The 25,308-nt window shown below is 31.6% G+C and overlaps 1 protein-coding gene across 33 annotated transcripts in view; it reads right to left on the bottom strand.

Annotated features, from left to right (window-relative positions):
* Nucleotides 1-25,308, bottom strand: part of scrib (scribble planar cell polarity protein) — a 92,750-nt gene that overhangs the window by 65,646 nt on the left and 1,796 nt on the right. For all 33 annotated transcript variants that reach the window (XM_088203696.1, XM_088203699.1, XM_088203712.1 and 30 more), the window contains exon 2: nucleotides 3,945-4,062. In XM_088203696.1, the coding sequence (XP_088059822.1) occupies nucleotides 3,945-4,062 (118 nt within the window). The remainder of the gene's footprint in view (nucleotides 1-3,944; nucleotides 4,063-25,308) is intronic.

Genomic DNA, 25,308 nt, shown 5'->3' with positions numbered 1-25,308 from the left:
AACACGTTTACTGAAATTGAAAATCTTTGAAAAAATATTTATTTTCATACTCATTACAGACGAAAGCGTAATTTCATTTAATAATGTTCCATCGCGAATTTTGTCATTAAATTATTTTAGGTTTGAGCAGTATTATAATCACCACCAAATTATGTATTAAAAGTAATAAATAAAATTAGAATAGCAAACGAGATGACTAAATAACGGTTCTCGTATCGAGCAAAGTAATTGCGGCCTTTTTTTTTAACAATTTCATCTTACGTGTTATTATCAGAAGTCTATTTTTATTATATTTCTCATACGATGCTATTGTTAGCATGGACGTAAATACATATAATTTAAACACTTTTCTTTTAACACTCTCGATTTATTTAAATGCGAAAATCTACACTAGTTTTCCGGTGTACACTGAATTTTAGTTGTAACTAAACATACACATTAGAGTTTTTAATTATACGTAGTTTTCAACTATTCGAATATTAAAACAAAAATGGATCAAGTATTCGAATTTTCTAATATATTCGTATTTTTCTCTCAAGTATAACAATTAGTGCAAAAAACAATTAATTGCTAGTAAAATATTATTTATTTAAAAAATAATTATTTTAATTAATCATTGATTACTATCATAATCGTTAAACTTTTTGAAATGTATAAAATATGCATAACATAATGCTGTGCGTAATATTATATATGTATACACTAGAATTAAGATCAGCTGCGTTTGAATTAATTCAGCAAAACTTATGGAACATTTTAAATACATAATTTTATCAAATTTATTGTATATAAAATAACGAAATTAATATGTTTCTTTCGTGAAGATTTGCATATAAAAACAACTATAAATCAATTTAAATCTTTGTACAAATACTAAAACGTAACACAAACACTGTTTTTGAGATAAGCCTTAAACGATAATAAAGGGTGGGTCATTTCAATATTCTGTTTCGTACAACGAACGAATTCTGCGAATTTCGATCATAGTAAACACGTCGATAAACATTATATTAACAAATGTTCGAAGGCATATAAGCATTTTTTTAAGAAGCGTCTCAATAAAAAGACGACATGTGTTGCTTAAGTATACAAATTGTTTAACTATAAAAAAATTTCCTTCGAGACACATATTACACAAAAAATAATAATTATTAAAATAGTCGTTATTTTCAAACATTCGAATATCGAATAATTAACGATAAAATATAAAAGGTTATGAAGAATCGAAAAATACAGTTGAAATAATGAATACAGTTTCATATATGCATACATATTTATATGTTGACAATAAAAAAAATCTATTTAATATAGTTTAATTTTAATTATACCTGAAAATATTACAACTTGGTATGAACAAAAAATATTATCATAATAAATAAATATTAAACGTTATCGTATTGAACGCAAGTCACTGAGGAAATCCACAGCATCCCAATATTAACTAGGAAATATAAGTAACTTCTGAAAATACGAGAATTGGTGTTTTTTCTGCAATATTTTGTTGGTAATGACTGTGGACATAAATAGTATAAAAATATTAAGATACATTTTGCAAAACAAAAACATCTCAAAATGCATACATGACCTTTTTTAGCAATCCTAGTTTCGAGTTTCATATTTATGGTAAGCCTATCAGGTGAAACTGTATTTTTCTCAGACGAAATCAAAATTATTTGTGGGTAGTTGAGCAGTATTTTTTATTTTAATACAATTTTTTTATTATTTCAATACAACTTGAAATAGCTCATTATTAGAGAATTTTCAATACTAGATATGTACAACCTAGCTCGATTTTAATTAATCATCACGATATTCATCCGTGAGATTAGGAAAATCTAGGTAAATCTAATCTGTGATGATTGATCCGAATTAAAATTATGTAATAATTACTAATTCCGATCTCCTAGACACGATAGAAATTGAAAAACACTAAGGTCCGTATGGCATTCGAAGCCAAGTCTTTCAGGTCAATAGTCTGATACTTAGACCACTCGTCTATCGTGCTGGTTACGACACTTTCGAATGTACGGAAATAAAATAACAACTCGTTTGGACAAAATTAAATAGCAAAATTGCGTAACTGAACATACTCCCATTAGAACGTCCGTTAAACGCTCGTAATGATAAGAAAAACTACCCTTTTGCGCATAGGATGCATCAGACAATGCGTCAATTCAGCTTAAAAACCACCATTGCCATTCAGCTGAAAATAGACCTTTGCAAATTTTTTTACACAAGGAGTGAACATATTTCGTTGGTCAAATATACGAGCAATGCAATTAGCCAGACGATTTTTGTGATTCACCGGTGACGTCTCAAATCAAGAACTGACACTTTTGTCACATAGCAGACGATCTTGCGATTCGAGACCAGAAAACTAGACAACTTCAGCGGATCATCCAGAAAACATCACTTATCCACCAATGCTCAGTCTACAACATATTTACAACTCACTTTGGTTAATTGTTTAATTAAACTGTTATCAGCTCTTCGGCGTCTATTTTGGCTGCAAAGTCACACCCCTTCGGCCTCAAAACCAGAAAAGTTAATAAAAGGGAGAATGTAGTATATGTATTAGAATATTCTAATAATACGATTGGAGTCTCTAATCTACACTGTACGTGTCAATATTTAAGCAACAAATATTTCGTTGTTTGAGTAAAAATGCGGATGACTTTTATTTTGTTAGTGTGGGAATTATTTTCCCCAGTGAGAATAGAACGAGGCCAGGTTGACAAATTTCTTATCTCAGAAAATGAGAGAGTGCGATTAAGTGCTTTACATAAATGCAGGGAGTACGTGATTCCTTCTCTCTTTATTGTTACAGAGACGTTATTGTCGAAGAGGACACTCAAGGGCTGGTCACATACCAGGGCGCACCAGCGCCACCATGGCTAAGGACAACTAGGCATGTCGGGCCCAACCAGAACCAAGCTGCACCTTCCATAACGATGGCTCTATCAGCAGCCGGATGCAGGCGACGAGGGTATAGCAACTTTTGCGGACGCGGATAAAGGACTAAGCTGAAGGCCTCCTCAAGAAATTAAATTAAAAAAGTAAAAATTAATTGCACTTGTAATTTCATATGGTCACCCTATTATATTTTCTCACCAATACTGTGACGATGAGCGTTCATATCTTGGACGGACTATGTATGTATAAAACTTTTTAGCAATTTTCTAACTATGTTCTGTAGTATATTTTGCATAAATGTTTAAGAAATGATTATACTTTTAAAAGTATGTATGTATGTATATATAATACATAGTTAAAATATTGAAAAATATAATTGATAAAATGTAACTTCTTAATTAGATTTATAATATAAAAATAAATTATTTTCACAATGATTTTCGCGTATTGTTGTCACAATCAACTTGTAATTTTACATATAAATCAAGTTATTTTATCTTCGTAGCAAAAAAGTTAAAATTGGTGTACAGAGCTATAAATCGCTAGATTAAAATCAGCAATGGTCCTGCTAAAAAAATTAACCCTCGTACAAAAAGGACCGGATAAATAATGGAAGGAAACAGAATGTTTTACAATTTTGGTCATGGGTCGAAGAGCAAGCAACATTGCTAAATAGTGGCGTCACGGAACGGAACTGAACTCTCGCAATGGACGGGGAAACGACCTAAATTAATCCTACATGCTAAATTCCAGCTTTATTGTGCAATTCCTAAATACGAGCGTCGTTTTACTCGACTGTTATATTTACAAGCACATAACCAAAAAACGTTAATCATCGTTATAAAACTGAGCATTACCGTCGTAAACTGTTTCGGAGAGGGCTCCGCGGAGCAATCTAGGCATTTGCTTATCGCTTAGGTTTGGAAATTGGAAAACAATTATTTTATCTGTTACTTTATCGCGAGCATTAGATAAGATAAAAAACAAAGCGGTTTAAACTGTGTATAAAAAAATAAGAAAAAAACACTCACCATTTCGGGATACGTCGAGTTCGACCAGATTTTCGAAGTTTTGTATGTCTGAAGGCAAACGATGTATTTCATTGTCGCTTAGACCCAATTTTCTGAGTCTGTGTAGCCTGAAGAAATTCTGCAACAAAAAAATATTAATTCGATTGACGTTCGAGATAGACGTTAGTCATAGATTTTAAAAACATTTATCGATGACGAATGATCGACACGCCTTGACATTAAGTCGAATCACAATTTAGAACGTTAAACATTATTATTAAGCTGTAACTCGATTTAAAAATATATACCATATATATTGGGCGTTTAATGTTTAGGATTGATTAATTATCAGTAGCGTAAAATAGCAATAGAAAACCTTTCAACGTTAATAGGTGGTACCAAGAGTCGATTCCCGCGTTATTCGATTTGATTCGTCGCAGTTGAAACAAGAGATTCCCATTTATATTAGAGCCAATCGATAGGGTGAAAACTTTCTCCGACTTATTATTCTATTCACATAAGAAACCTGAACAGCGTCATAAAGGGCCCAGCGTACACCTCAATCGGAATATGAGACGATTCATAATTCTCAAACCATTATAAAATACATAGTATCCTTTGGTTTAAAAAAACATTGTTATAAAAATTATGTATTATAAATTATGGCATTTTTTCTACTGCATCGATTTTGCAATTAAGTATTTTTTATAATTATTTAATGTGCCGATGTTATAAGTTCATCAGTAATTCACGAATCACCTTGTGAGTAAATGGGAAAAGTCTTAACATCAGTTCTTCTATTCGGAGCATTTGACCTTTAGAAGTCCATAGGCATGTATGTAATGCCCAAAATGGTTTCAACATTGCAGTCCAGAGGCATCTGTCATGCCCAATATATTTTCTGAATGGCCTTCAGAAAATAGAAAATATATTGGGTATGACATAAAAGCCTATTTAAATGACAATGATAAAATTTTCAGTATTTTATTTAATTAATTACTTCTCAATATATTACGGTAAAAATATTTAGTAATACCTAACCACTTTACCTGGAAAAATTACTAAAATTTGTCGGACATGATATCTTCGGACTTTTTTTTTATTAATCATATTATTTATTAAAAACTAATATTTAAATGGCGGCCTCTGGACCTTTTGCAGCAGCCGATCCATTCGATGTAATTTTCGTACGTTTCCAATAATTATATTTAACTAGTTAGTTAGGTCTAACACAAGCAATAAATAATACGCAAGGGAGAAGTTGTAACATATTAATGAACGAACAATTTTATAGTATTTGCATGAACGGACAAAAAAATCGTCACAATGAGGACTATGCGTGCCTTACCAAAGATATACTATTCCCGTATAGTAAATTCCTATATTATGTATATAAAAAAAACAAGTGAAAGAAAAACAAAGGAAATGATTAAAAACGTAATTCAAAGTTATATCTTCATGTGAAAGATTGCTTAGAGAAATATCATACGATGGACACATATAACCAAACATCAAATTTATAAATCTGTAAGTAATTAAAATGTACATACATGAATATATTTAGTGTTTCATATATCAAAATAATAAAAACAACAACAATAAATTCCTTGCGATTAAAAATATAAAGAGAACCATTGATCTTGTGTTAATTACAACAGTGAACAATGAACTAAATACTATTTATAAGGAAAAAGCGAAACATTCGTACTATTTTTTTTTTCAGGTAGTGGTCCCAACATTTATAACGGGTACAGGGTATACCATAAATAATATGTAAGAAGCTTAATTTGTGTGATTAAATTAATTGGATCACATTGGATTCAATAAGAAAAATATTTCTACTTCTTTAATTTTTGAGAGAATATATATAAAACATATTTCAAAGAATATCAATATTAGCTTTCGTCCCTTTTTTCCCCATAAATATTTTAAAGATAAAATCTCATATCTAGACTGATTTTTTTCAATATATCTCGGGATACGAAAGTAAAATATATTTATAAATATATATAAGAGCAAATAAAATTAGGAGCTGTATATATATATATACGTCAGTGCATTCGTTACGACTTCTAACAAAATAAAATCGCCGCCTAAGCGTGAGAGTCGATTTGTTCAGTTCTCGACAAACTTACTGTCTCATAACACTTAGCAGATATCGGTTTAGTGATGGAACGGAAACTTTACTGAGAATGGCCATTCGATCCGAAAAAAGTTTTCAACAATTCCGACTCGGGACGATGACAGACAACTTTTACGGTGGTATTTGAATCTTTATTTCTAAATTTCATTATTTTATTAGATACATTAATTAAAGGTTCACATTACCTTTATGCCCATTTTTATGTGATAAAGTTGGGTATATAATAAATTGAATGGAACATAGTATTTTCACAAAATTGCATCAGTTGATGGGAAATGAATGTGTCCACTGGACACATTGTGTATAGTGTGGATGCAGAACAATTTCTTTCATCAGATAAGATTAAATTATAAATTATCGTATGACAATATTAACAGGTTGCTTGTAAGATAATTTTTCATGGTTTTGTAAATAATAATATTGTTTTAATACATAAATACCTTAAATACGTTGATCAAAAACGTAGGAGTGCATTTTTCCATGGGAGCCAAATATATCATTTACGACAAGATGTGTTAAACTACATAATTAACATGTTTTGAAACTTATCTCTGCGGGTCACACGTTTTAGGTATTTCTTAAGAAATACTACTCAAATATTATTTTAATTAAATCTTATTATACCGGAAAATATTATTTGAAAATTGCGATTATATCGCGCAGGTCGGTCCGTTTATAAAATAGTGTCATATCCGCGGAGTCTATTTTTTATGACAAATTTTGTTTGCTGTGAAACAATTGAAACACGTTTTCCTTGGATGCGATCGTATGAGTCTCCGAAGTGAGTGCTCTGGATTCCGGACGTCGAGCTGGACCAGATACGAAGAGAGAAGCGGCGGTTTGTCTGGTCCTCTTGGTTGTACCCCAAGTTTTTTATGCTTAAATTGTGTACAAAAGCATACCCAACAGATTTTTTTTGTTATGTTTTTTTTCAAAATACATGCTAATTTACATACATTTTCATATCTCAAAACTACTTTTATGTCGGTTAACAAATTAATGCGTATGATACTAAATTATTTTTTTATTATTTTCATTACGCAAAATGTTACATATGAGGAGTCCAAAATATTAATGGCGAACTTGAAAAGATGCCGTTGAAAAAGCTAATGAGATTCCTCAAATCTCGAAGAATAGTGAAAGGAAAAGTTAATTCCAGAATATATATACATCTAGATTAAAAATCAAATAATAACTAGTATTGCACTTGCGCTGCGATTTACTATGCCAGATGAAAATGGAAAAATTTACCAAAATTTCAAAGGCAATAAAATAGTAAACAAAATGCGCCATGTTTCATACACCGTATGTTTAAACACTTTATCTCCACAAATAGATATTGGTTGAGTTCGTGTTATTGTTTGTTTATATTTTTTAAGTTATATTTTTACTAGTAGTATCTCGGTGGTACACATATAATTTCACTAACTGTGAATTAGTGAAATCATATTCGAATATATTTTCACCGGTAGATATGTATATTTCTACTATATTTCATAATAACAAAATTAAAAAGAATAATTCACAATACCATAAATATGTGAACCGCTTGCTGTGGAAGTTCCTTTTTCTTTTCTATGGGAGCATAATTTTTTTCGAAATTTTTCTTCCAATCCTAATCCGAAATTCTAGCTGTTTTTCGAGGTGAAATGTATTAAAACATTTAAAACAATATTACGAGTTACAATAAGTGAGAATCGAATGAAGCATATCTAATAGGAGAGCGCAAAAAACAATTATCCCTTCTCAGAAGGTAAAAATTCACGTCAAAAGCAATAGTCATGTCGGCGCCGTCGCAGTGGGAACACTCGGTAACGAGCATTCCCACTGGTACTATCCGTTCCTGTTTCCCAATGCTTTAATTTTAGGAGCTCTGGGATACGTTTCGTTGTCAACTCGCAGAAGTGTTTATATAATTAAACAGTTCTGGAAATTGCTCAAAGGCATTGTAGACAACCCTTCGGTCCTCGAGCAGCTCCAAATGTGGACTTCGGAAGGTGATTATAGTTCTCGGTCGCGTCCACTGTTCTTGCCTGTGAAGTCTAGGGCTGGATCACTTGCCAACTCTTCTGTAGCAAAGGTCTGCTCAATACTGTGCATCGAGATATTGACATTTTCTCGTGCACATATGGGGATTTGGTTCAGTTTGTATGAAACAATGCAACCTATTGAGGTGATTTGCGTCCGTCCTTTTATCATGTGTTCATGTTTTTAGTTATATGTGTATATTTAAAAAATAATATATTTTATGTTTTTGACCATCATGACGCATTAGGTTAACCTGTCAAGTCTGTACCCTTGGATAAAAATATGCTTCGAAACCGTGTTCCCTATGATGCATCTAAAAATGCATTAAATTTATTTTTCTTGCTTTTATGATACGCAAGATTTATCTGAAAATAAATGCTAAAACGCATTTTATTTTTACTGTTAATTTAAAATAAAACAATAAAAAACGCCCAGTCACGGCAAAAAATGCACAGCCGGGTAGGATAAGCGCACTCCCACGTCACCTGGCCCAGATGAGATCACGGTCGAAAATTAATCCGCTCGTCTCGGATTTGTTACGTTCTGGATAACGGTGCCTTCGGCGGCGATTTGCCCATCGCTGCATAGATAAATTTTGACGTTCAATAGCCCCGGCCGGCGGATCCGGTCGAACGGGGTCGACCGAGACCCCGAGTTCGAGTCCTTTCGGTATGCAAAACGCTGCTCGGGCTTTCTCCGGTCTAGGTAGATTCTAGGCGGCGTCGTCGGTGATGTCACCTTCTTCGGGCGAGACGCGATGGCGCATTCGACAATGAGTAAACCGTCTACAAAAGCGTTCCAAAAATACCCAAAAGGAGCGTTTTACGCGCGCCCGCGAGGTACGAGAAGGTCCTTGAACTTACACATTTGTACGTATGACAGGTTTGCTTCCGAGAAGCGAAATAGCGCCGAGAGCATGCAAGGAAATCTCTTCAGCTCAAAATGCAAATTAATTACAATATTATTGACGATAAAATTACGCATTCAATTGCACTGATATCTTCTTAATAAATATAAAAATATAATAGTAACGAATGGTTATTATCAAATCGACATGTGGAGTTCATATTGGGCTTCGGCTACCCCGAGATTCCAATCCAGTTATAGAATGTAATGAAATAACTATTATAAATAACTATACCGCACGCATGTATTCGTATCAAAACGGACCGATAAAATTAACCGATGAATATAGAGCATCTGTTTATTGAAAAAAAAAATACAAACGAACGTATAGTTTGCGAAAAATATCAACAACATCGACCGAATGCTACATTGCCCAATTCTGACACAACAAAAAACAATAATACCCAATTAATTACATCAATATTCTTTAATATTTACTAGTTCATACGTTAATTTGGTCATCGATTAAACGCTATAAGCGTTCTTATCGACTAATATGTATCAAATTTAATTAAAACCCATCTATTTTTAAAGTGTAAATCTAACATATGCAGAGCTATAAAATCCATTTAGAACCTTAGCCTACTATCACGATATAAATATCAATTGTGAAAAATTATAATCTTTTCAACATCTCACCCCTTCCACAAAGTCTGAATTTTAGCCATCCGTTCTAAATGTTTCCTCCATATTTTTTTAACATAATCAATTGGAAATGCTATTCATGCTGATGTACGCACTATTGAACGCTGCTATTTTGTATAATTATTTTCGTCTTATAAAAACTGTTCTATTATTAGTCTTATATATAATTGTATTAATGAACAGTCTATTTCAGAAATTTCTCAGAAATTCTATACATAAAATGTGGACCTTCAATTCTATGGTTTCTATTTACTTATTGCTACAATAACATAATTAATATAATTTTAGGCGTTTATACGTATTTGTGAGCTAAAAATAAAACCATCTTTGAAAGCAGTATTATGATTAATAATAATTGAAAATAACAGGGGTCAGATTTGATTAGTTAAGTAAACATATACACAAATCGACAATGACAACACAGCCTCTTATGAAAAATAAAAGAAGGTACATACAAATAGTATAAATTAGCCTGAAAGTTTTTTTATATCTATTGTGCTCGAATGTTACAAAATAAGACAGTACAGTAGATCGATCATGCCATATCGAAACTTCTGTTCACTAAGTTTGTGCGGTAAGCATTTGTACATATGTTTATGTGTTTTATAACTGATAATCCCAATCCCAATTGGTTTTGGGATTGGTTTTATAGACAAGAATAAAAATCTTAAATTTACCTTTGAAGTGTAAGCTGAAACAAGGCGTTTTATGAACTTTTGAGAGAAAATTTTTAATAAAATTTAAATAAAAACGGTCATAACGATTTTAGCCAAATTTACAGGCGTGAGAATTTATATAACCCTAGAATTTTTTATTTAAAATCAGTTTTTTTAATGTTCGATTTCATTAAGATTCATAATAAAGCATTAAGAAAGAATAATGCGTGCATTCGGGATTGCCATCCAAACAGATGTTCACACTCTGCTCTAGCGGCCAATGGCAATCTGTTCCAAAACTCGCCACCTTCTGTAATTAGGCGGAAAATAAAAAGTGAACATGGATAACCAACAGACTTTCTCTTACACTTCTACACTTAACATTTGAACTCCCACTTAAGAGTTTAAGGCATCAGAACTCCAAGAGCTCTTCAATTCGCTAAGTTTGTACGAGCTTCGACTTAAATTCGATCATCGAAGATCGCGGAAGCCGCCGCTTCTCTCTTCGCAATCCCTAGTCCAGCTCGACTTCCGAAATCGAGATTTTTTTAAGAATAATTTCATGTTAAAATAACGATCGATTAAATTTAATACTAAACTGTGTGATTATTATATTAAGTAATGCAAATTAATCTTACATAATTAGAATATTATTAATATTGTTTTAGTAGTTAATCACTTTTTTTTATTACGAATATTGTTTTTCGTTATCTAATGCAAGTTTGATATATATGTCTTCGTATATGTATGCACGCGGTTAATATTTATGCAATAATTGTAATCGACCGGAAACGAGTTTTTAATAAGGAAATCACGGTTTACCACTTGCATATCAATTGATCTACCGAGACATTCCAGCGCGCGTTTGCGACAGTTTTCTTTGACAAATTTACGTGCGATTCCAAAATCTGATCATACAATCAGCGCGGACTGAAATAAAGCAAATCGACCCAATTTCGGCATGTGTATATAAAACTAACGCATTGTGGACAGAGGCTCTGACGTCGCTCGGAAAAAGGAACGTTTCCGGAAACTGTCTGTGGGATATATGGCGCATAGGTACGTTTTGTACGACTACATTCCATTTACTCGTAAATATTTCCTTTATATCGGACGACCGATCAAACAAACGCGGGCAATGTGGCGTCGTGTTTATTTTGGCACAAAAATTCCCGAACCGTACACGCGTAGCAACGCGACCCGACGAGGAAATAGGAGCAACAGGTCTTCGGGCGCGGGGGTGTTTTTCCAGAACTCCGGATATTCGGTTCAAGGACGCTACGCAGTACGCATGACGAGTGACGGCGCGAGAACGGGCTTCAGCCGCATTCGGGAAATCGGAAAAGTTAATCGACATGGTATGCGAAGCAGATTCGATATGTATCATGGTTAGCGCGTTTTCTTGAGAGCTATCGATTCTCTCACTGTCAAACCTTCGACTAAAAAAATACATACGAGGTACAGGGACGGCAATTCAGCTTTTTCTAGGGTGAGTGGAGGGGAAGGCAAAAGTTATCCATTCAGTGGTCATTTTTTAATATTTTCATTTCATTGTATTTTATTAAATGACATGCATTTTTCTGGCCAAATTCAAAGAGGCGTCCGCGTTTAGAATCCACGTCAAAAGCAATAAAATCGTGCCGTCGCAGTGGAAACGTTCGGTTTTCTAGCGTTTTTATTAATATTTTCTATAGCAATATTACGATTTACAATAAGTGAGAATAAAATAAATCATAACTAACATAGCAGTGGGAACGCTCGTTACTGAGCGTTTCCACTGCGACGTCGCCGACACGATTTTATTGCTTTTGACGTGAATTTTTGACTTCTGAGAAGTGATAATTGTTTTTGCCGCCCCCCTATTGACCAAAATTCGGTTTGAATATACTATCAGCCCTCTTATATCTGAAGTGCATAGTAATATCGGTAAGGATTAGCTATCATATATTTAAAACATAGTGTACTATCCAAGTGCAGACAAACAATGGAGAAATATGCGAGATGCGACGTGTCTGTACAGCTTTTGCTATTTTTTTCCCTTGGGATATGAGTTGGTACAGTTTGTATTTTTCACTTGATCTAATGAAAATTCTAAAACTGACTGTTTTAAATTTTCTTTGAGAGATAACCCGATAATATCTGGTTCAGAATCAGGGACGTCATTTCAGCTTTTTTAATATTTCTATTTCATGTATATTCATAGTATTTAATTAAATAACATAACCTTTTCTTGCTAAATTCAAGGGGAGGCAAATGCCCCCCACCCTCCCAACCTAAATGACGTCCATCTGCACCAAATAGCTTTTCTTATCACTTCTCGCTTTAATTGGATTCCAATGAAAACGTATACTGCCTAAATGAAAAATATTTGTGGATGTCTGCTTAGTTCATTCGATTCATCCAATAAATCATTTTGCAGACCGTGTCGGACACCTCTGATACACACTATACTAGAAATGAATAGAAACATTACTACGAAACATACATGGAAGCCAGTAACTATTCAGTCCAATGAGGTTATTAATATAGTTAGCATATAATCAAAGAATAAAAAAACAAGAATCACTTGACCGAACGGGGTTAATTTTTTGTACAATTACTTGAAAATTTTCAATAAGATAAATTCACCCACGCAATATTTGAAATATTTTACTCGCAAACTAAAAGTTTCGCACTAAAACACTATTTTCCGTTAAGAAATTGCCAGAAAACTAATAATTATATTGTTGTCCTAGACCACGTTAGGGGTGTTTATATTTGTTTTGAATGTAAGTTTTCCATTGGTTCAGACGTCTTCTAAGAGGGTTCAATTTTGGATTTCGGACGTCCAGCTGGATCAGAGGATGCGAAGAGAGAAGCGGCGGCTTTTACGATCTTCGATGGTCTGAATTTGGGTCGAAGTTCGTACGAATTTAATGAGTTCCAAGTTTAAAAACTCCTGAAGTTCTGATGCTTTGAACTCCGAAATGTGAATGTCAGTATAAGTGTCGGAGAAAGTGATCGTTGGTTGCCCGCGTTTCCACATTTATACTCATGGCCCTTTTTTCCGTGTATTTCGGTGGGACGGCCAATTACAAAAGAGTGGCCGTTGGGTCGACTACGAATAATCGTTTCGATGGAAATCCCAAATGCACGTGTTATCCTTCCTGGCGGATATTTAAAAAAATAATAATATTAATCTGTGGAAAAACGTTCTCACGATGCTGTTCATTTAAAAAAAATCCTCGGTTTTCTTAGAGCCGAAACTGGCTCTGTCACCGGGGTTTTTAACAGCCTAATATTTAGATTCTCAGTCCTGTAATTTTGGTCAAAAGCTTTACGACCTTTTGATTTAAACCATATTATGTGTTCCAAGTAATGAATGGAATGTTTATTAATTGTAAATATACCGTTTTAATTATATGAGATTATATTACAATAGTGTATCGATTGCTTGAAAAAATAATATTTATCTTATTAATATTTTTTAACCTAAAAGATTTTTTCTTATTTTTTCAATAAAATGAAAATGCGATTGAGCAATTTAATACATAAAAACGTTTAAATGTAACGACTCAGGACTAAAAAAAAATCACGCGTCTATCAACTGTCAAGGTAGACATTGTATATGACAGTTCTAGTTGAACACGATGTGTTGATAAATATACGGTTTAAACCATCATTACGTTGATAAACTGTTTATGATTAATCAAATAAAACACGTATATCCATCCTATTTTAATGTTTTTCTTTCGGTAATGTTGATTTGGTTTTAATTTAATTAAGTTAAGTTTATTAATTTAGATTTGACCACGGTTAATATAAACATAAAATGTAAACACTTATTTTAATAATAATAAAGATTTTATTTAAAATAATTACTTTTAGAAGCAACGCGTCCATAAATTAAAATACTTGAAAGAAAAATACACCCTCTCAAATTATTTTTAATACTAAAATTTTGTTGTTATGTATTAAGCATTGTATATGCTGCATAGTTACTAAATTTCACTTCACTATATTTCTTAAAAATGTTTTATATTTTATCATTTATTTCAGCTAATATTCAATCCTGCAACTTTTGTGTGGGATTATTTCTATGATGTGTATAATACATTAACTACACATGAATAAGCAACGTTTGTATATAATACATTATTAAGCGACGTATATAGATTATAACCTTATAACATAAATAAATAAAAAGAATAATTAATTAATACATAACAATTTTAAAATTTTAATAAATATAATATAACAAGAAACGAAAAGTTTTTTTATATAAAAACTTTGGCGTTATTAGGTTATTATTTGCCTGATAATAAATATAACCTTAAATGGCTTTAAAGTTTTTTTTTGAAAATTGACTAAAAGCAAACACCTTGGTGGTGTTACTAAAAGTCCTATAGGACTTCATATATAAGTAATTTTTTGGCCTAATAAGACAAGACAAAGACTCAATTAGGTATATCACTTTTTAAAACATAATATAAAATTTCACTTAGAAGTCATTTCTATTGCTTAACATTTATCGCAACATATATATTGCTATATATTTTCTGGCTATTTCTGAAGCACGTAATGCAGTCATAAGATAGCATTTGCAACATTTTGGTTTTTAACACATTTATTTCATAAATATTTTTTTTAAATTTAAATTAAACAGTAGAAACATGATAAAAATGAACGCGAAGAGATAATATATAATTTGGGATATTTATTATACATAATAAAATGCATCAATTAATGCAGATACTCTCATTTGATTTTAACCAAACGTTAAATGAGGGTTTAATTCGCATATTTTTTTTCTAAAAAAATTATATTCATAATATCCTTCAACTCGATATTTTCATATGTGAAAATGTCACAATATATTATGACAGATCAGAACTATAATTATACGTTTATTAGCAACTGCAGCTTGGCCCGATCTCCTACCTAGGCTGTCGCGAGTGACAGTCGCATTTGGGTTAACCGGCGCGAAAAAGAAATATATTATATTTTTTCGAACCGATGCTATTTTTCATGTATTTAACGATAAACAAAGCTGTTTGTCGTTTTTATTCCGTCTATTACAATCCCATATAAAGATCGATACAAAAGGCAATGTTAATCAAAATCATATATGTAGATTAATCGGATGATATTTGTCTCGCAGAACAATTGCATAAACGAGCATATTTACTATTTTATAAAATATCAACAGCTCTATTGTAAAATCAGGGCAATCAAACAGTATGAAGTGTATCACAAACTGAGCGACAATATATTTATACAGCACATAAAACACGTCTTATCAATACACCGTATCAATTGTCAACAAGTTTAGATGTGTACAACAATTCGATTTGATAATAGTCGTATAAAACATACCTGTAGCGACTATAATAAATTAATAGGCATTGGTGTATTACATACGAACGACACGACCGGTATGGATGTGCAACGTCACAATTGGGAGTAAGTGTGAATTTAATTTCCATTCCAAAATGTATTCGGCGTTAGCTCGAAGTGTATTTTGGTTAGAAGTGGTCTTTAACAACATTTTGATTGTGAAAATTGTGTAGCAATATTCGTCATAAAAGAGCGAATACGTTTAGTGTTCAGTTAGTTACACCTTGCTGTGTACGCCGGAAACTTGATTAAAACAATGGCAGTCTCGACCCAAAATTGGAGACTGGTAGCCCAATAAACTTTTTGAAAAACATAGCTTGTAAATAGTGACTCGGTGTGAAGGAACGATTTTAAGGAGCAACCTATTAATAATCAATATTTGAAATTTCCTTATTTGAAACTTATTATTTTTTAGTGGCGGCCATAGTTTAGTGGTTTCCAGTTGCCTTCTATACTACATCATCTATATTTTTCATAGTTACACTTTAAGACACTGCTTAAAATATGACACCCTCCCTTATTGGTTACCCCAGATATAAACAAATTCTATCGAATGCCACAAAAATTATAGCCCTTTCTGCCTAAATCAACGCTTGAGCGTACGTAAATTGAGCGTTGAAAATTAATTGTTCGATATAACGTTGATTAGTTATATTTATCTACTCCTCCTGAAGAACCTTCTTCTGGTATATTTATGTAACTATAGTAAGCATGGTTCTCTGGAAACAATGAAAGGTTTATTTGAGTAAGATAGTATTCCTAAAAGAATTCTAAAGTAATCTACTTGTGACATTTACAAAATATATTCGGGATATCTGTGAAATCTTTCCAAGTTTCGATCTATTCAAATGTGCTCAATTGTGTGATATAATGTTTTTATCTACTATGTTGAGCTAATCTAAAAAGATGATACTTTCTTTACCTAAATACCAACTTTTGGTGTCAATAAGCGTACCGTGGGTGTTAGGGATAAAAATAAATATATTTAATGAACGCTAGACGAACGATAATTTTTTTATACAACACAATGGAAAACTATGCTGTCTCGTATGTCATGAATCGATAGCTGTTATGAAGGAGCATAATGCAAAACGACAACGAAAAATTTGGCTGCCTTAAAGACCATGTAAAAGTAATCAAAGTAAAAGATTTAAGAGGATTCCTTAGCAATCAACAAAACTGTTATAAGAATATTTGTATTCAAAACGAATCTACTGTACGTACTAACTAAGTATGCTAAATCTGAAAAAGCATATACAGATGGAGAATTTTTAAAATACGTGATGATTGAAGAATGTTCGGAAAAGCAACAATTAATTAAGGACGCCAGTTTACCGGCTTGCATGATTACAAGATGAATTGAATAAATTATATTTAAGATATTTTGAATGCAAATGACTTTCAATATGATTGTACTGTGATGGATGAAAGCTGCGATTTGAAAGATACTGCGCGATTATCATAATTGATTCGTGATATTGACGAAAATTTTAATATTTTGAAAGAAATAGTTTAAAAGGAAGAGCTACGTGAGAAGATATATTTTTGAGAGTAGAAGATACAATAAATTCGTTGGGGTTAAAGTGAGAGATGTAGGGTTATAAACATGAGTAGTAAAAATCATAATATATCTGTTCGGATTTCACAAAAAAAATAGAGTTGGGTTACGTTACACTAGTGACTATTCACTGTATTATTTACCAATATGTTTCATGTTTTAGGATGTTAAAAATTTAACAACTTATGGATTTTATTGTACAAATAATTAATTTTATCAAAATTCGCAGTTTAAATCACCGCAAGTTTCAAGAATATCTAATCAAGATTGTACCACAATATGAAGATATTATCTATTACACAGATATCAGGTGACTCAGTACAGGAAATATGAAAAAACGTTTCTTTTTACTAAATTATGAAATATATGTTGATCATGGAAAAAGGTAAAGAACTACCAGAACTGGCAAACTCGGAATGGCTTCGTCAACTAGCGGTTTTGGTAGATATCACGAAAACGATTTAAATTTTAAAGTTCAGGGCGAAAGAAAATAATTAATTCATGAACAATTTTGAGAATTTAAAGCGTCCGAAATGAAACTAAATTATTAAAAACAACATCATGAAAAAATCTATATAATTGTAGATATTGTAAATTAATATTTAAAAAATAAAAGGGGACAGTTTAACTAATAAGTAAATTTTCAGTGTTTTAAATCGTTACGATACGAATTTTCAAGACAATTTAAATATTTTCATAAGCGTTTAATATAAATTCGTCATTTTCAAAATCCCTTCGCTCCCTGTTTTGAAGATGTTCCGGATTATTTATAGATAAAAATAATAAATAATAAAGAAGTGACAAGTTAAGACTTAAATCAGTGACATTAATGGATTTTTTTAATGGACTATTCATTTCCGTATTCTCTGCTTTAAAAAAATTACTATGTTTGCTAGCACATATTATATATTTAAAAACAGACATTTTTTAAAACGAGTTACATTAAAAATAAATGTAGAACGAGAATTACAGATGAACATTTATTTTCAACGCTTCAAGTTAGCATTTACAGATGGAAATAATAAATAGATTTAAATAAATTTGTAGCAAAAATACCAAATTCTTAATACATATATAACTAAGTAATAAAAAATTGTATATAATTAATTGTACTGCTTATTAAATTTAAAAAATAAAATATGAAATATATTAATGTATTATTTATATTAAAAAACCCTAGTCTACGAATCCAATGATTTCAAATAGCCCGCATCCAAATTATGTTGCCGACCCCTGTTCTAGTTAATTTAATATTTTTCTCTTAAAAATGCAGTGCGTCATTAAAGGGAAGGGGGCGTTTTTGCCCCCCATAAAATTTGGCTGAAAAATGTAATTTAATAATATATTACAAATCTTAAAGAAATGAAAATATTAAAAAAAAGCCGACAACTGACTAGCTTACTTTTGCCTCTCCCCTGGAAAAAGCTGAAATGACGTCCCTGATTCTAAAGCAGAATTTCTCAGGTTATCCCTTAAAGGAAATCTAAAAAACAGTTTCGAATTTATTCAGAAAACATTTTTTATAAAATGACATTTCAGTGAAATCTGAATATATTTTCACCAGTCAATATTTAATTTCACCAGGCAAAATATAATTTATCCGGCAGGTGATAGTAAAATTATATAATTTCAACTTTTTCATATGTAGTAATATATAAATTTACATACATATCATTATTTATTTACATGCGCTGTATAAATGTTACAGAGAATGTGTATTTTTCAGTAAATTTCTATTTTCACTAGTGAAGTCCTAATACATTTTCATCAGTAGATATATATTTCTACTAGCGAAAATATAATTTAACTGCTCTAATATGTTTATTAAACTTTAAATTTGGCAGTAAAGTTTATGCAAACCAAGTTTTGGTCAATAGGAGTGCGCAAAAACAATTATCACTTAACGTGCAGTAACGTGCATTTCCACTGCGACGGCACGATTTTATTGCTTTTGACGTGGATTTTTAACTTTTGAAAAGGGATATTTTTTTGCGCTCTCCTATTGGGCAAAATTCGGTTTAGATGTGCTTCATTCGATTTTACGATTTTATTTCTTTAAAAATGAATGAAATACTATGATTAGTGAACTTTTGCTAGCCTAGAAAAAGCTGAAATGTCGTCCCTGAAGAAATGCTTCATTAAAATAAACTAGTGATAATCAGAAGGGGTCAAGTACAGTGAATATGAGGGCTGAAATTTAGTAGTGTGATGTTACGTTGGAGAATATATTTTTGCCTATACACTAGAGATGGTTCTTTTTTCACTCAATGCAACATTCGATCGAGTTAAAAGTCTACTATACTCTTCTGTCATCACTGTTTTAACACTTTAAAATAAATAATTCCCTTGGAATACCACCATACAAACAAAAGTGGATGTAATCTGGATTTAGGGGTTGGAATTGTCTTTCTTGTGTGATATAACCACTGTTTTTCTTAGACACGTTAGAAAAATGGAGTCATTTTTTGTTACCAGTGGATCTGATTTTAGAGAACTGGCTGTAATTGTTATTTTTCCGCAAAAGAATACAGAGTAGTGATCAGACAATTAATAGGTAGTCAAAAAAAATTTTATCTCTTGCCAATAATTTGGGTAGTTGACTGATAATTCTTTGATGATTACTGTTGGATACGTTGTGTGATCGAATTTGTCGCCATAATTGCAAAAATATTTTTTGATCTGACATCCAATTTGTAGCCATAAATAGCACAAATATTTTTTGTAGCAGCTATTGCATTTCTTTTCATATGAACTTCATACAATGTACAGCTCTGTAAAAACATTTCTGAAGGACAAATTTCTCCCATTATTCAAAATGTTATTTTTTTTCATTAAACAAAGATCAACAAATACGTGTTTACTATTCAAGAGTTCGAAGTTACTATATTCAAACACTTTGTGTTGGAAAAATAAATTGATTACCATTACAAACAATACACAGCAGCAATATTATAATTATTCTACTAACTCACTTTTACACGCGTGAAGCGAATCAACTCTTGAAGCAATAACGCACGCAACAAGTGACGATAACATCAAACGAACTGCCGATATTATGCAATTGTTACTTCATTTAAAATAAATATATAATGGAAACGCCATATGCTATTGTTGCGGATCCAAAGCCACATGGTTCCATATGATAAAAAAAGTAATAGTGAACATGCTCCGTTTCAGATTTGTTTAGTACGATTTAATACGTATATATATATGACGTAGCACTCTCTCGATTTATTATTCATAGGTATTATTTTTGTATGATGGACGCTCGTTATTTTTAAGACGAGACTATAACAAGGACATTACTCCCAAACAGGATCTTTGTCTTTACGTCGTCATTACGTAGCCCGCTCAGGATGTAATCTGATGGATAGATAGAAGAAATTTTCAAGCGACTCTTTCGAATCTACGCTTTCTATGGATATATAGGATTTCATGCCAATTGAGTACGGGCTTTCTCGAATCGTTCTAAATTTAGATAGGACGTTTTCAATTTGTATACAACATGGATGACAAAGCTCGAAGCTACTTCAAATATTGTTTTATAAAATATATTGTAGATAAAATAAATACTACAAAAATATTCGCAAAAAGAAAAAAAAACATTTGTAATGTATTATATATGAGTTTACGTAAAAAGGATAACAAGACAAATCACAAACGCAGCGAGAAAATTTGTAATTTTAATATTTTTAGTGAACAAAAATTCGATGCTTAATTTGCAATATAATTATTTTTTAAAATAAACCGCTTTTACTTTTAAGAAAGTGCAAGTTGCGATTATTTAATACTTTTATTCTCAAAAAAGCGTAATTTTTGTCCATTTTATTCATAGATTACAATTAAACCGCGCAGTGAGAATACTTATATAAAGTTTATTAACCGTTCTAATGCCAGGCGTCACATACGGAGCTCAATCGCTACGCATATGTGATTCTTTTCAACGTAGTTTATAATATACGAAGCGAATTTTTAATAACAAATAATAATTGGTGTAGAACTGGAATAAAACTATTTTAGTTTCTCAAGGGTTAAAACGTAGTCATTTAGGGGTGTGCCTTTATAATATGATACTTCTATATGCAAAAAATATTTTTTATTTACTTTTTGAATAAAAATGTTATTTTGCTAATAAGCAAAAATTAATTCAATATTTTTTTGTCGTGACAACCTTAGAACATTGATTTTTAACAGCTGCAAATGTTGTCCAAATGCACCGGAAACGGCATCCGGAGGCTCCTTTTGGGTTATAAGAGTCCTTGAAAAGTCGTTAACACTTGACATATATATATTTTAATAATTCTGTCAATGGGGTCATGTATTACGAAATATACAATGGCACGAAAACGGTTAATACAAAGCAAATATCTCCTAATCCGTAGGAGATATTTACGAACGAATGGCAACATAGATAAAATGCTTAATCCGTCCGCGGGAGGATGAAGCATTCTAACTTCGCTCCCTTTAACCCGATTACTAGTTAGTGTTTGAAATTTATACGGTAGTAATATTCACGATAATCACCCACTCGTTAAAATTAGGTTTACAAACTCCTCGCTTCAAATGTCGGTCTCGCGAAACTTCAGCGCAATCTTTATTGCTTCAACATTTGCGGAAACACGTTGTTATTTATAACGTGTCTAATGTAATAACTTAATCAGTATTTAACTTTTTTTATTAAATAATTAAATTAAAATAGTAATTATCGTCATGAATTCAAAGTTGATTTTAGTGCTAATGTGAGGTATGATTGGTTACCCTGGAGCTAGGCGGTATTCTGGCAACGCGGGACGGGAAGGATGTTACATGGACTTTGGTTTGCATCTTTAAAGAGTCGCAGGCCGGATGAATATCTCCCACAACAGTAGTTTGGTGACATCTGTTCCATTAAAATAATGGGTCTGAATTAAAATGCCATTTATTATTGACATTAAAGTATTCAACGTCACATGACAATGTAACGATTATGGATTCTGATTTTCGACACTGTTTGATTATGTAAATTAGATCATTTTAAACAGTTTGTGTGTCTTCGCCTCTGATTGTTTAAGCAAGCAAATTCCGAAGACGGTTTCGTCGAGTTCTGGGAAATTTGAGCGGAAAATCGGAATCGATGACATCTGATTTTTCTTGGGAGCGTCGCCGAACGTTCGAGTGTGTCGATATGCAAGGAATGCTTCGTAATTATTATGATTCATCGCCGATACGGAGTTGGAATTCGAGGTGAGCGGCTAGAGGTGCAGGTAAACGAAGAAGAGACAAGTGCAAGGTCTCCGATCGTTTTTTTAGTCTTTCGCGTGAAGCAACACTCATAAAAAAAAGGTAATTCGATATTATATGGTCGCGAATTATTTCAAGTTAAGCGTTGTGATTTAGTTAAATTGTAATTATTGTAATAAACAAATTATATGTTTATCGAATAATAGTTTAAGTAACAGAATAAGTGTTTGTTAACTTGATCGAAAAAATACAAATTCTACGTAATCTGCATAATTAAAAAACATTATATTACACTGCGTGCAATACATTTATGTATACAAATTGCTAATAAAATACAGATTTTTTCAGAAATAGTCTGAGAAGCAATAACTTATAAATAAAAAAAATTGAGCGATACAGCTAGAATCGTCGTACAAAATAATATTTCGAAATACTATGTACAAATATTAAACTATCTTTAGAATTAAAAGAAACGGACGTTACAATTTCGTCGATGGGGCTAATGTAACAGTATGTAAATGCAATGACTAAACTCATTTTCACGCAGTCATAGATCATGTCTGCGGGCGATTATCTCTATATCAGGTTTTTCCCGTTTTCTTGATAATTACATACGGTTAATTCTTGTGTAATAATTGGATTCGCAATGTATGAAAATACAATTGTTTATAGATTTTCATATAATGTCGATATTTCTGATCAAATCGTAGTACCACGAAAATAATGTGTATAAATTTGAGTTAACGAATACTCTTCTTATTCTGGAAACCGACTAAGAGTTTATTAAAAACCATAACGCCATAAAGGCATGTTCGATGTTCGAAATAGTTAACTATGGTTTTCAAATTTCGACCTAGAAAATTATCAACACTCGACGAAGAGAGATCGGTGCGACCTTTAACTACTGAAAACAACTGCGGTTAACCTACGTCAAAATATAAGGGATATCGCATTAAAGATAGGTATTAATCGATCAAATAATGTACTTCGTGATTTGTCAAAATCAACTGAAATCATTACAAAATAAAAACTAAAGTTGAAAATGGAACTTCATACATTACTCATTCCAAACCATATTTTGTACTGAAGCGATATTAAAAAGCTCACTAAAAAATGGTGTATGGTTATAATTATTTATCAAAAACACATTATGTATCGATCCAATTTTTTTCCATGATGGATAATCTCACAACATTGCCATCGATTAAACTAATCATTTATAAAATTCGATATATTAAAGTTGGGTTTATTGAACTATCAAATGATAATAAGATGGATGTCAGGTAGATGGAATAAATTAAAACCATTCGAAATTAAAAATACAATACATACCTAAAAAACAATTCTACTATCTCTATATCCAGTGTAAAATAATTGGCATTGAATATTGTTTATCTCTTTATCTATCTATGCACTTTAGGATAAATTCAGAGATAACATTTTTATACCTGTAGCAAAAAAATCGGAGAAAATTTGATTTTGAAATTGTAACACGTTGCAAAACGTTTTCTAGCTAATTTTTGGTGACAACAAAATAATTTTAGATTTTGAATACAAACAATCTAGAAATCTGAACTAGTTGTGTTCATAAAATAAACAATGTAAAACAAATTTCCCAATGTCTTGTATTCATAGAAATAATTTTTTCGACTGTTCCTTTTTTTCCAGACAAAAATATATTTCAGCAACTTTAGAATATAACGTGACATAGTTCAATTTTTGGTATCGAATCGGGTAGGTGCAGGACGAACTGTGACTGAGAAGTTTTTATGTAACCGTTATACCAATATTTAAACGTTTAATGCGACCAAAATATTATCATAGAAAATATTTACACAGAACAAAAATAGTCGTGTAATGTAGATATTACTTCTTTGAATAGTTTTGAATGCCAATTACTGTTACGGTTAGTTCCTAATGTGTCATATGAACGATCGAATTGCATTGGAATTGTATAGTTTCATCTGTATTATTGACTAGTTAGAGGCCTTCTAAAATTGAACTTGTTATAGTTTATGTCCCTCATTCGTCATCGCTACTTTGAACTGATCTGCATTCTCTCAAATAACTCTAGTATTTTAACTTCGGTAATAACTTGGTCAACTGTGAAATATCTTTAACCCTTTGCAGTCCAATATTTTTCCTTATTAAATCCACTGCGGTGTAATTGATTTAATCACAACAATTAAGCTTTATCATTTATTTAAGGTATATCCTATACTTGTTGGGACCATTACCTGAGAAAAAAAAACACCTAAGAATGCAATGATAAAATAAAGAATGTTTCGCATTATCCTTTTAAATAGTATTTAGTTAATTGTTCACTATTGCAATTCACACTACGTCAATGATCCTCAACATATTTTTAAGCACACGGTATTTACTGTTTTTATAATTACCTACTATAATATATGAAACACTAAATATATGCATGTATTTATATTACATATTTACATACTTGATGTTTGGATATTTCCATATGAAAATATGATTTTCGATCACGTTTTAAAAACATCTCTTCATTGTTTTTCTTTACATAATGTTTTTTTAACATAATATAGGTATTTAAAAATATTTATAAAGTGATAGTACCTATTCAATGAGCCACGCTTAGTGCACACCGCAACATTTTTTTATCCTCCCATGCAAATATTAATGTTCGTTCATCTATAGCAGTGTTACTCAAACTGGGGTCCGCGGTTTTAGGGTGACCGTGAATGGATCACTTAGTTGAATTTGGCTTGTATTTATAAACGGTCAGTATTATGTTGACAGATGGACAGTATAATGATACATGGTCATTATTAGCATTTTAGGCCAATATTGTCAGATGTCAACACAGCAAGAAAAGCG

The sequence above is a fragment of the Plectrocnemia conspersa genome, unplaced genomic scaffold, assembly GCF_051122295.1.
Source record: "Plectrocnemia conspersa isolate PC_06_02 unplaced genomic scaffold, ASM5112229v1 ptg000014l, whole genome shotgun sequence".
NCBI lineage: Eukaryota > Metazoa > Arthropoda > Insecta > Trichoptera > Polycentropodidae > Plectrocnemia > Plectrocnemia conspersa.
The sequence above is the reverse complement of the archived record's forward strand: the minus strand, read 5'-3'. Positions and strand labels throughout refer to the sequence as shown.